This window comes from Pleurodeles waltl, chromosome 5 (assembly GCF_031143425.1).
Source record: "Pleurodeles waltl isolate 20211129_DDA chromosome 5, aPleWal1.hap1.20221129, whole genome shotgun sequence".
NCBI lineage: Eukaryota > Metazoa > Chordata > Amphibia > Caudata > Salamandridae > Pleurodeles > Pleurodeles waltl.
Genome location: NC_090444.1, coordinates 1,294,127,913 through 1,294,141,675, shown reverse-complemented (window position 1 = coordinate 1,294,141,675; position 13,763 = coordinate 1,294,127,913). Strand labels below are relative to the sequence as shown.

The 13,763-nt window shown below is 44.6% G+C and overlaps 1 protein-coding gene across 1 annotated transcript in view; it reads right to left on the bottom strand.

Annotated features, from left to right (window-relative positions):
- The window catches only part of KLHL32 (kelch like family member 32), an 866,209-nt gene that overhangs the window by 28,147 nt on the left and 824,299 nt on the right, over window positions 1–13,763 (bottom strand). Inside the window, exon 10 of the mRNA XM_069235531.1 lies at window positions 6,590–6,684. Coding sequence (XP_069091632.1) covers window positions 6,590–6,684 — 95 coding nt within the window. The remainder of the gene's footprint in view (window positions 1–6,589; window positions 6,685–13,763) is intronic.

The following is a 13,763-nucleotide window of genomic DNA, read 5'->3' as shown; positions in this document are numbered from 1 at the left end:
GCTCACTCCTTCTGTGGTACCTCCCTGTAGGCAACCAACAAACATGGCAAGAGAATACCCCACTTTCTCCTCAGGCAGACTTCTGATCATGCCTTTTAGGGTCTTGTTGAACCTTTTTGGTTTGGGGGTGATAAGGGGTGGAGAACTTGTAAGTTAGTACCACATGGACTGCATGTAAGCAGACATGAAGTAGGTTCCCTGTCAGACACAACTTTCTTGGGAAAACCCACCCGGGTGAAAATCCCCATAAGGGCTCTTGCCACTACAGGTGCAGTGGTGGTCCTCACAAGTATGGCCTCTGGGTATGATGCACCGGATCAGGATGAACCTGTGACCAGAAGTGGTGTGGGGATCCATAGGCCCAACAATGTCAATGCCCATCTTTTCAAAGGGGGTACTAACGACAAACTTCTTCTGGTGGGAACCCTGACCACCCTTTTTCGGAGTCCCCCCCCAGATACCTTTGAGGACACTGTGGTCCAGCCCTAGATGTCCGCCTCCTCAGCTAGCTTCCTGGGTTCAGTCAGCTTGCTATCCACCAGCTTTGGTGCAGCTCTGAAAAACAACTATCAAGCATGTGCTCTTTCAAAAACAAATTGCACAGTCCATCGGAGTCATTCACATTGCTGCCTTTTACCCAGCCCTTCAGTGCCTTACCAGCATAATCTAGAAAATCTACCCATGTTTGTGTGTTGAGTTTGCGACTGGCCCTGAACTTTTGCCTGTACCTTTCAGGTGTCAGACTAAACTTGTTGAGTGAGATGGCCTTTATGCCAGGGTCGTTGGTCTGGTCACCCACCTCTAAAGTAAGAAGGGTGTCCCTCCCTACCGGGGGCATATACCACCAAAGGCTACCTTCCCAGAACTAACCTGGGAGCGGCTAGCCACTTATCCACATCATTCCCCACACTGAAACTGGGCACCACATCTTTTGGGATGTGGATTTTACACTCACTTGAAGACACTGCAGGTATGCTGCCACCATTTCCATTGCTGCATCCTACTTCCAGGGCTCTTATGCCCAACTCTCAAACTGAGCTGATGGGCTAGTTTCTTCTCCTCAAGAGACAGTTTCTCTTCTCGTGAGGCTGCTCCAACCTGGAAGGTTTTTCCTCTCCTCCCGCCTGTCCGCCAGCTCCTCTGGTGACAGGCCCCTGGAAGAGACACAGCTCCCTAGTGTAGAAACCACTCTTGCTCCTGGCAAACTGTTAGCCCTTTCCACAGATGGTTCTGCTTCCTCATGGGAATCCAAAATCAGGTCCTCCTCATCAAGAATTTCCTGCTCCTCCTCTGGGATGCCTTCCCCTGCAACCTGGGCCTCTGCTAAGGCATTCAAGCCTTCTGAAGTTCCACCTTCCTGGTGAAACCAATTGTGGACACTTGAAAGTCCTTGCAGATATCCTTTAGCTGCTGCTCTTGTAAGGGCCCTAACCTGGTCAGCTCAAAGCTGACTACTGCAGGTACGGCTTTTCCAGAGTGAGATGTAATTTAGCATAAAATAACCCAAAAAGGCCAGTTAGGGAGAACAGAAACAAAATCAAAAAGCAAAATGACAATTGGTACAGGTCAGGCAAAAAATAGGAGACTAGGTCTAAGTGTGAAGCTGTAGTGTACACTGAATCACTATGTGGTATTGCACAAGTACATGTCCTATCTTACCACTGCCACGAGTGTTAAAAACCAGGTCTCTAGTTGGCAGAGGTATTCACCCTGTCTAAGTAGGGACCACATCACTAGTCAGGGCAAGTCAGTGACACATCATAAATTAGCCTGTGCTCACCCTCTGTTAGCTTGGTGCAGAGCACGCATGCAGGCTTAACTTAGGAGGCAATGTGTAACGTACTTGTGCTACACACACACACAATCATCATACGAGGTACACCAACGAAAGAAACTTCACATGGGTATATATAAACATAAAGCTTGTTTATCTGGATACTTTTAAGCTGAATATGATACAGAAATACTTAACTTTAAGAGTAGTAAGATCAATGCGCAAGAAAAGAGTAATATGTCAAAAAGATGGGGCCAAGGACTCCTCAGCACGAGTGTCCAATGTCCGTGGTCGTACCAGTACCATGAGCGGGAAGCAGCTATGCAGGGCCAGAGCAACCCAGGTTGAATTTGACAAGGTGTGAGAGGCAACACGGGGCAAGAGGTTGCTAGGGTGAAGCTGAAGAGATGAGAGTGGCAAAGCAGGGCAGATGCCGCTCAGGTGAAACTCAAAGCGTTGCGATGAGAGCAGCCAAGCACGATGGAAGCCGCTCGAGTAAAAGTCGAAGAGTTGCGAGCAGAAGAAGCCTGGCAGAAGCCCCGCTTGGGTGGAAGTTGAAGGGTTGCAAGCAGTGAAGCTTGGCAGAAGCTACTCGGGTGAAGTTGGTGCGATTCGAGTGGCAAAACAGGGCAGAAGCCATGCAGGAGAAGTTGATGCGAAGAGAGCGGCAAAGTAGGGCAGAAGCCAGTTGCGTGAGGTTGATACAAAGAGAGCAGCAAAGCAGAACCACTTGGAGTCACTCTAGGCTTAGAGGTCAAATTTTGGGTTACCGGGCAGATCAGTAGGCAGCAGTGCAGCACAACTAAGCAGGGCAGCAGTTTCTGAGAGCAGTCAGTCCTGGCAGAGTGACAATCCTGGCACACAGCAGTCTTTACTGGAGCAGCATGTCTTGAGTTTAAAAGGGCACTGCCTTGAGTGGGTCATGGACCCAATATTTATATCAAAACGTGCCTTTGGTGTGTGGGGTGACTACAAAGAGTTCTTGTGAAGTGCAGAGGACCCCTTTTCGGGGCAGTCTGGGCTCCAGACTATCAATAGGAGGTAATCAGGCCCTTTGTGTGGACTCCAGACGTTACCCCTCTGAGGTGTAAGTGTGAGCCTTTCCCAAACTCCTCCCCAGGAAGACCCATCGATTTGCAGATGCAGTTGAGTATCCTGTGTTGTGCATGTCTGAAGGGAATGCACAAGTGTAGCTGTCACCTAACCCAAGCCAGACGTGTAATGAAGATAGGCTGTGGGCACCTGGGGCAGTGAGTGCAGAGAAAGTAGAATTTCTAAATTAGTAATAATAAATACAACCTCACCAGGAGAGAAGATTCATTATTTCCATTCCAGTGGTACTAAACATGATGCAGTTACTCCTCTCAGATCAGGAATTACAGCTTAAAGGCAATATAAGGAATCCCCAATGCTGGCCTATGAGAGGGGCCGGTCTCACTGTAATGAAAACAACTTTGGGGAGCTTTTCATTACCAAGATATAAGAACGTAAAAGTATATGTCCTCCCTTTTGCTTACATGGCACCCTGCCCTATGAGGCTACATAGGGCCTACCTTAGGGGTGTCTTAAATGTTAGAAAAGGGGTGACTAAGGCTTGACAGAAGTTTTAAATGCCAAGTCAGGATGGCAGTTAGACTGCGTACAAAGGCTCTGTGGTGGCAGGCCTGAGACATGTTTACAGAGCTAGTCAAGGGGGTGGCATAAATTAATGCTTCAGGCCCACAATTGGCATTTAATTTACAGGTCAGGGTATAGGGCATACCACTCTACAAGGGACTTAAAGTTAAATTAAATATTCCATATTACAATATCTTAGGAGAGAAGCACATGCACTTTTAGCACTGACCAGCAGTGGTAAAGTGCTCATAGTCCTTTTGCCTATAAAAAGAGACAGCAACAAAACCAGAGGTAAAGGCAAAAAAAGTAAACCACCGTACGGATGCCAGGTCTAACAGGGAGGTAGTGACAATTAATTCCAATAGAAACTAATGTTAAATTAAATTATTTTAAAAAGTTAAAAATATAAATAAGTATCATTTAATGTTAAGAAAATATCTAAAAAAATAAATATGTATTATTTAATGTAAATCTATGTTATCCATTGCTAAATTTACAAATTAATGTGAGATTACATTTTAATAAAGTATAATCATATTACTTTTAATTAATTCTATACACCACTTTCAATAATTATTAATGTATACTATTTTTTTTTAAACTTTAGGTTGGAATTGATTTTTTTATTTGAACTTCAGCAAAATAATGTTAATTTAATATATCTAAATTAAAGTTTAATTTAAAATTAAGTTAATAGTGCTCACCATTTATTCTTTAGTTCTATATTTAAAATAAATATATAGTATTAATTCACTTTAAACTTTTTGAATTTTCACAATACTTTACCATAGGGCGATTGCCGTTTGTTAAAGTGTAGGGAAAAGATCCCCCCCCGGTGGCGGAGATCTGACAAAGTCATTCCGAAATTGGACACCTTTGCGAGGTGGTCCCACTGAAGCTCCAGAGTTCTCAGAAGTAAACAAATCTTCTAACAAAGTGCTAACGTTTCAGACTTTCTAGGGTAGCTCCTCCAACCCTCTTATGGCTTCCAGAATCCAGGGACTGCACTCAGGGTCAGGACACACTTCAGCACAGGCCATCAACAAGGTCCACTCCAGTTCTAGTTGTATATGGTCAAGTAGGCAGTCCAGAAAAAAAGGCATTTTGAAGCACTATACGTCGTTGTAGCCACACAGCAGGTCAACTGATTGCTGGGATGCCCTTTTTAGCGCTGGTAGAGGTGGCAGCAGGCCCAGTCCTCTTTTGTTCTGCCAAAGGTCCTGAAAGAGTTCTGAAGAGCTGAGGATGAGGTTCTACTTTTATTCTGCTCACTAGCCAGTGGGTGAGAGTGATTCTTGGACTCTCTGTGGCCAGTGGGCTAAACATTTCCACATTTGCAGCACATCCTTTTTGCGTTACTGCAAACTATCCTGCAGTGCACCATTTTCAGTAGAATCCAACATGGCATATATTTTTGCCTCTGTAGGGAGCTTGCAGCACACTTAAGGGAGTGACCAGAGTAATGAGCAGTCCCCTCCCACTCAACCACTTCAGACTGATTCTCAGACTAACGTCAGGAGGCTAAGGTGTATTTTTGGATCAAAATACCCATCTTCTCCAGGCTTCCCTAATCACTGAACTATAAAAGTACAGGTGTCCCCTTTGTCCATGTTAAGATAGTGATAGATCCTCCCAGGCTTAAGCCTTTGTCTCAGCTTTGAAAGCAGTGTTTCACACCTTCAAATTTCAAAGCAGCACTAACAGGCCAACAGCAGACAGGCCAATGCTGATAGCCATAGGGGCTTCTGTTAGGGAAAGTATATTTTGTAACAGTCAATTTTACTACATAGTTATCAAAAATCTTTGTGCATTATTTGATTTGATTTCAATAAATATTGAACCTGTGGTTGATCCATCTGTATAACTTATTCCAAACCCAGACACAGGACTATCACACTAACTAAACTTGAGCTTTTTCTTCATAGAACCAGCCACAGTTCTAACAATGAAATAAGCTTTCAGGGGCTATTCTTTGAAGCAAACAATAAATTCATAAATGTTCCACTTTTACATACCAATCACCCTACCTTTTTTGTCCACAAATCCTACAAAGGGATGACTTTATATTTAAAAGTAAGTTCTCACTCCTGTCCAAACGTTTATTTGGACAGGTGTTGGTGTTTGTCTACACCTATAAACCTAATGCCATGTTTTCTTTGACAGCTTAGTGAATGGTATAATACCTACAGCAGTTCACAGGAGACATTTAACTTTTTATACAATTGATGTATTTTCTTACACCATACCCTATGGTTTTGCTGGAAAGTTAAATATGTCAATTGAGGATTAGTCAATTTTACTATGTTTTAGGAGTCAGATTACATACTCTAGGGACTGGACAGCATTACATTAACTGCATTAACCCACAAAAAATGGAAGTCACCAAGGCAAAGAGGGCATTTTCTCACAGAGTCTCTGAAAGAACAATATAACTTTTAACACTTAAAAATACATCACAGAAGTTGAGAGACAAGGCCCTGTTCACTTTATAGACCATATTTTTCAACAAACGACTCTTTAAAATATAACCTTTTACGTAAGCGACTGTTCTGAAAGTACCCACGATGGACTCTCAACCAGACTGCTACAGAAAGAGATTTGAATATTCTGTTAGAACCCTTTAGGATATCGTGCACAATCCTGGGGCTTGTGCATATACACCAACCTCTGCTTTAAAATCCACATGAAAAACATGATGACAGTCACCTGCTACCACATCTGGCTCTCTGGCAAAGTGAAAGCTTATGTCTGAGACTAAGATTTCACAACAGTTGTCCAAGCTATGCCCCTGCCTCATCTAAACAGAAGCAAACTCCTACTGGCCAGGGTTCTAAACGCTCACCGTACCCCTGCCGAGAAGCCTCTGAGCTGCAGAATGTCTGATACAGACCATGCCAGGACCATCTTGCTACTCCACTGGCTCTTCATCCTAGGCTGCATCATGCACACATTCACAGTGGAAAATGTGCTTTAGTATTCCATGTGCCAACCACCCACCCCTCATTTTCCTTTAGCACCCTGAAGTGGGTGTATATCAGATACAGCACTGCGCAAATAAGCCAAAATAATAATTTTGAAATCCCGGGATAGAAAAAACAAAAGCAAAAATTGAATAGTTTGTATGCATGAACTTATAAAAACAAATCCTGTTTCACCGTTTGGGTGTTTTACTGAGGATGGATATGCAAATTCACTGACCTGGATGCACGCTAAAGGCTCATTTGTCCAAATTGAATAACCGCCAACTAAGTATATTCTTCCATTGTTGACTGCAACGCCAGATTCATTTTGACCTACAACAGAAGTAAAAATATTATATAACAGAGGTTGGACATTAAAGATGGTCAGCCTATTAGTAGACAAGAGCCATGAGCCCTGCAGTTCTAGTGCACCAGCATTCCTGAAGGGCCAACACCTGTCTGCTGAGTTTTACAACTATGTTTCCAACCATAACAATCCGATCATAGACTTGTAAAATATACATCCGTACAGCAGCGAACGATTACACGGTCAACATGTCACAGTGCCTGCAAGGCTCATCCTTTTAGCCCTTTCAAGATAGAAGGTCGGTCCAGAAAGAACTGTGTGTGTTGAAAAGCAGAGGGATTGGCACAGACACCTCAATAATTAGCACCATACCCTGAGCAAAAGCTGTGTACCACCAAGATTGCTGGAACAATAGACAATGCCAGCAAAGCTTGAGGTTTCTGCCTTTAGATTTCAAACTAAGTGGCCCTTGTCTCGCATAGCTTACATTTACTGAATTCTGACATGCATTGGTCTAACAAAATATTTCTTCTTCACAGTTCTGTGTGCATGTGGCCCGATAGCTCTGTGCTAAAGCTGGGGCACAGCCCAGGTAACCATTTCCATTCAAGCACAGGCGTTCACTTCATGCCGGAGACATGTACCAGCTCCATCTATAGCCAAGGGGGCAGGGTGGTTACACTTGTCCAGGAAGAAGACCACTCATGTGAAGATAAATAATTATGGATTTCAGTTATTTCTGCACTAAACTGCTAATATTCAGGTTCATAGTTATTGTCAGGTTAAAGGAACAACATTGTTATTTGTCTTTTGAGATGGGATGGTGCCACTGTTATCCACCTCTCACTGCACCATTTTGTGTGCAGCACAGTTCTTTTACCCGTGACCCTAGGCTTATGGTACATCTTCGTTTGAGTCATTAGAAATGTCCGGATTGCCTAATTTGTTAAAAGTGCTCTCAGTATGTTAAGTGCATATCCATCGCACTCTTAATTGGGACTGACATTGCCCTGGTGACTGAGGTGAGAAGCATCCGATTTTAGATGCAGGGGTACTGCCTTATAATCAAATTCTGAAAATATAGTAATGATCCTGTCATTTACTGGGGCCCACCAACAACAAGATTACTTTTGATAAATGATCTATTATAGCTCTGATGATTACAGATTATATATATATATATATATATATATATATATATATATATATATATGGAAAATGTCACTTACCCAGTGTACATCTGTTCGTGGCATGGGACACTACAGATTCACGTGCTGTGCATTATCCTGCCATCTAGTGTTGGGCTCGGAGTGTTGCAAGTTGTTTTTCTTCGAAGAAGTCTTTTCGAGTCACGAGACCAGATAAACAAAAGTTAATGTGATGCACAACCTGGGAACCCACAGACCTCAAGAAAGATGTGGGTTTCAGGGGGGGCCACAGGGCTCCGTGCATGATGTAGAAGCTAGCATTGCTCCTGTCTGGAGGAAGCAGCTGCTTTGCATGCTCCTTCCAGGCGGGAACAATATCTGTTTCCCTGTCTGCATCAGAGCGGGCAGAGAAACAGAAATCTGCTCCCATTTACTGGAAGCGTTTTTTAAATCTCCAGCCGGATGGGAGCAGACTTGACTTCCCTGCCTGCGCTGCAGCAGATAGTGAAGGCATATTTGCTCCTGTCTACCGGAGATTTAAAAATGCTCCTGCAAGGTGGGAGCAAACATATGTTTCCCAGACTGCATCAGTGTGGGCAGGGAAACTTCTCTTTCCCGGGGGTTAGCTTTGTGGGAAAGAGTACTCGAGCTGGCCCTCTGGGGACAGGGTCCTTGGGCTTTTTAAGGTTCTATCTATGATGGGGCCACACAGCCCTCCTCCCTTTAAAATTAATGTCAGCATCATGAGATGGGTCCCCAGAGCCTATAGATGTTCAGGAGGAGGGCTGTTCCATTCCCCTTTCTTAAAGAGTTCATCCAGGCAGGTGGGTTCCCGGGGCCCAAATCGGCTCGGGAAGGGGGCCCCAACTTACTCCACCCTCCCCAAATAAAAAAAAAAGCGGGCTGCTATTTTGTTTTTGGTGTAATTCTCCAGAAGTCCAGCGGGATCTCAGCAAAAACTACAGATTTTTTTTATTTATTATGGGCCCAGAGAGGGTCCTTCTGGTCCTGTAACCCTCACAAGTCCTATGGGGACCTACCCTTCCCAAGTACATCTTATTTTACTTTTCAAGCTCAAGAGAGGGTACTATGTCGCCGAGTCCAGTAATGTCAGCAACATTCTTCTTCATGTTGCTGGCAGCCAATCAGAGCGCTCGCTCCAGCGGGAGTCCGACTTCAACAGTAGCTAAATGTTCCAACAGGGGAAAAAGAGCTCATTGGGCCAATCAGAACTCGCTATTTATTAAAAATTGGGCCTCAAGGGACTCTCGCAAGAGTCCCTCAACCTCAACCTCAACCGTCCTTATATACAAATTTTTCCCACCTTAATTTCTTAAAAACTACTTAACAGATTTACACTACATCACACTTTCTGGACCAAGATCTAGCTTTCTGCCAAATGGTGTAATTCCTTTCAGCAGTTTTTGCAGCAGCGCTGTCTAAAAAAGTCTATGGAAAATGCATGAGGATTTTTCATTTTGGGACTTCCCTCTTTTCTCTGTCTGTGGAAAACCAGGCCTAACTATAACTGATAATATATAGTTGAGGTTGAGGTAAGCAGATTGTTCAGGTGGAAAACAGTTGTTTCTGTGAGCTTTTTGTAGATTTGAGCATAATCGAAAGGTTGTTTCAGAATGTATTTATGATGCTGCACAAAAGGAGTGTCTGGGTTTACTCAAGTGTTTTCTTTCAAACGTTTTACTAGACAAGAAAACAAAGAGAAATAAAACACAAAAATAAGTATTAACAAGGATATTATCTCCTTCCTCCATAATATCAGTCCCATAGAACCACTTTCATGAATTCCCCTACATGCATACCACATCCCAGACTTTCCACCAGTATGAAAAGTTCCATAACCCACAGGTGTCCATAGGATAGGGGGAGTGAAGGACAAAGGGACGGTGAACGGGAGCAGACTGAAGGCTCATGAGAGATAGACCCTCACAAAAAACTGCCTTTCCTGACACCTATTAGGACACTTCACGCTAATCAGAGTCTCTATACTGAGCATTCACAGCTCCTCCTTCTCTAGATCAGAGTAAAATGCTCTCATACCAAGTAGAAAAGACCCCCTGCACTTATGTCTCCTAAGCAACCCTTGTCTGTCTGCTGCTGTTTGCCCATCCTTAGCTCTCCTTTATTTTGTCTGTGCCTCTTCTGTGTTGGGTCATAGTGCCTGCATATTCAGTCATTTCTCTTAGGGACTCGTAGGCTTTCAGCCACGTGTGATCCCCTTTTTGGTAATGCATACTTATTATGCGGGCCTTATCGTCTTCTCCGTTGAGTAAAGCATAAGTGCAAAGAAGCCTTTGCAGGACAAAATGTCTCTGTTTTAAAATGCTTTCAAAAGAATTAGAATCATTTTTCTCCTGGACAACCATTTTGATAATTTTCTCTGGACCTTGAAAATTACTTTTTGGGAAACCTAAATCCTGAGCTTGAAATTAAAAAAAAACTGGCAGTTACATCATGCAGGTGGACAATGTGACTTCAGCCTAAAAAAATATTTTATAAGTTTAACAGAAATACAACTTGCTATTCAAAGATAATGGTTTTGTCGACTATGTTGCATTTTTTTTCTTCTACTCAGTAGATATGTATACAAATTATTAATTATTATTGAATACAGTTAATATAATATTATTTTTTTTACATTTTTCTTAAGCTATATTTCAGGCATCTCGAACGTGTATTCGTTTAGGTTCTTTGACAACCAGTAAAAGAGGAACTGTCTGCTCTAGAACCTAACCACAAAGGGGGTGGAGGCATGGCCAAGTTTATAAAGTATATTCAAATATGGAAAGTAGTTACTTCTTGGCCGCATAATTAGAGAATTACAGTATTATTAGGAAGAGGATACTGTGCTACCTAAGGAATACTGCTTGGTGGAGCCTTTGTTATACCTGTTATCTTCTTCCAAGTCCTTCTCCTTTGAATACCGCCTCCCGTCATCCCCCATCCTCAATGTCAGTGCGTTTTAGTTGCAGACTAGGGCTGGAATTCACAAAGCTTTTATGAGACATACAGCAAGTGGACATCTCTGGCCAGCGTGGATTGAGCATGGGAAGGAATTAAACCCCCACCCAATCGAGGGTGCCAGTTCCCCACTACACTGCAATTTCGCCAACCATACCACTTCCTCTCTGAGCACCTCCTGCCCCCTTTTATAGACAACCTTTGTACCCCGACATCATCTGCTCGTGCAGAACTTCAGTCACACACACATTTCTAATCGAGACTTCTAACTGCAGATTCCTCACCTTATAATATTCCCCAGGCTTCAGACTGGATCTGGGAAATCTTGAGCAGAACCTCTGTGCACTGGTAGGGGGCATCGATTGGCTCCACATCGGACGGTATATTGCGGTACCCATAAAAACATCAACCCGGAGTACTGACATCAGTTCTTTTCTTTCTGCGCCAATAGCATGAATCTGGAGAGCTACTGCGAACATTTTTGACTAATTTTTTCAACCTTTTTGGCAATTCTTTTTGAGGTATTCCTTCCAGTATGCTTGGTATATTTTTCTTGCAAAATGTACAGGGTTTAATCTTGCAGGCAATGTCACAGACAGGTCTGTGTCCGATTCACACTTGGTCTGTCTATGTTTTTTGGGGTCAGGCCACGACCCCAAAGCCTGAGTCCCGTGCAAGTCAATGCATCAAAGGCAATTTGCGAGGGGGCACTGAAGCTCTTGGTGGCACAGCGGAAGAAGGCTCAGTGCTGGTCCTGATCTTCCCAGGGTGGATCTCGGGGCCACTCCAGGAGCTGTTGCAGTGTATGATTGCATTTGCATTTCAAGACCTCTTCCTCTATGCCAGGTAAGTCCAAGAAGCACAAGAAGAAGTTGGAGCGTTCCTCGGCTTCCCCATCCAAAAGCCATGCTTCTAGGCCCCGTTACTGCACACATCCTGCGGAGCTGGCATCCGGGCCCGCTTCGCACTCTCTGAGTTCCAGGGAGCCAGAGTGACACCGCTCAACTTTTACAAATCCATGCATGCCATCATTGGGCCTCTGCCATCTCCAACCATGTCCTCTGGATATGTCCCCTGGATCCAGACTGATGCTTTCATGGGTCCCTCCTTCCACCAACGCTCCTTCCATTCCAGCACCATTCCAGATGCCATGCGACAACAAGCTCATCATCATTCCAAACTCTGAGCCAGCACACCCTGATGCCATTCAACATCAATACCTACACCATCCAGGACCTACCTACCCCTGGACTTACTGCCCCTAGATGGATCCTTTCTTCCTGAAGGGTGAGATGAGAAAAAAGGATTCGGGTCCCCTGGAAGAGGACACTGAGCCAGAGGAGAGCTAGTCTGAAGAGCTTGATGATGCCAGTGACCTGGACACTTCACTGGACTCCGGGCATGCTTTCCCCTCTGCACCTTGTTTCAGAGGAAGGTGCATCTTTAATCACTGTGATGCGCAGGGCAGCAGAGGTCCTTGACCTTCAGCTGCCCTCAGTCGACGTCATGACCAAAGTCTTGACAGAAGGGCTTCAACTAGGAACAGGTTCAGCTGAATCGCTGCTCCTCTTCAACAAAGCCCTCACTACTGTTCTTCTAGAGGTCGGGGTAAAACCTTGCACAGGGGCTCCTGCGCATCACATGATTGCCAGTGCCACCACCTTGTCCCAAGAGACCCAGCCTTCCTCTCTCAGCACCCCTCCCCTTAGAGCCTAGTTGTGCAGGCCTCAACAGCAAAGGTCAACCGACAAACCGCGATAGGCCCACTGGCAGACTCCCCTCCTTTCCCCCTCCAGAGCTGACAGTGGTGACTGATGCATCATTTGTGGGTTGTGGCGGCCACCTGGGAGAGGTCTCCAGCCTGCAGCTGAGTCCCAGAACCTATTTGAGCTGAGGGCAATTCATTTGACATTGAAAGTATTCTTCCCTTCCATCAAAGGAAGCTTGGTTCAGGTGTTCACGGACAACACCACGCCATGTGGTACTGCAAAAAACAGGGCAGGGTGGGGTTGTGGACTCCGTGTCAGGAGGCTCTGTGCCTGTGGACTTTGCTAGAGCACCAGGGCATCTTCTCAACGTGCAACACCTGGCAGTCTTACTGAACGACAGGGTGAATTAACTCAGCCATTGAAGCTTTGCAGATCGGAATGACGACTACATCTGGAGATGGCACAAGTTATCTTCCATGGATAGAGAGAATGTTGGACTGATCTGTTCGCCTCTACTGAGAGAGCTAAATGTCAGCACTTCTGCATGTTTGACTTTCTAAAGCTGCTCTCGTTCGCACGCGCATTTCGTCTTCAGTGGAATTTGGACTCCTATACGCTTTTCCACCTATACCACTCCTGCACCAAGTTCTCAAGAAGATCAGGACAGACAGGGCCCAAGTCATTCTAGTAGCTCCAGAGTGGGCATGGAGAGTTTATTATACCAACCTCCTGAGCATAAACATCTGTCGTCCGATTAGGTTGCCCCTTTGGGAGGATCGCCTGTTGAAACAACAGAGTAGGGTCCTGCACCCAAACCTGCACACTCACCACCTTCATGCATGTATACTGAGCAGCAAGAGATGAGAGTTTTCAATCTTTCTCCTAGGATCTATGATGTTATCTTGGCGACTAGGCATCCCTCTACTAACACTATATGTGGCTGCCCTTTGGGATAAGTTTGGGACTTGATGTTCCTCATACCAGGTCTGCACTACTGTCTGAGTCATTGTTGTTTGTTCTCTCTTTGGCGCAGCAAGACATTGCCCTGGGCACTATTAAGGATTACCTGTCAGCCATTTCGACTTTTTATGGTTGCTGGAACAACCCTCCTTGTTCAAGTCACCCGCTGTAAATCGTGTTCTGAAAGAATTGCAATTCTTGTTCCCTCCTACCCCTTTGTGATGCCCCAGTGGAAGCTCAATCTGGTCCACACGTTTCTAATAGGTTTCCCCTCTGAGCCCCTACAAAGCTGCTCTCTGTGGTTCTTGA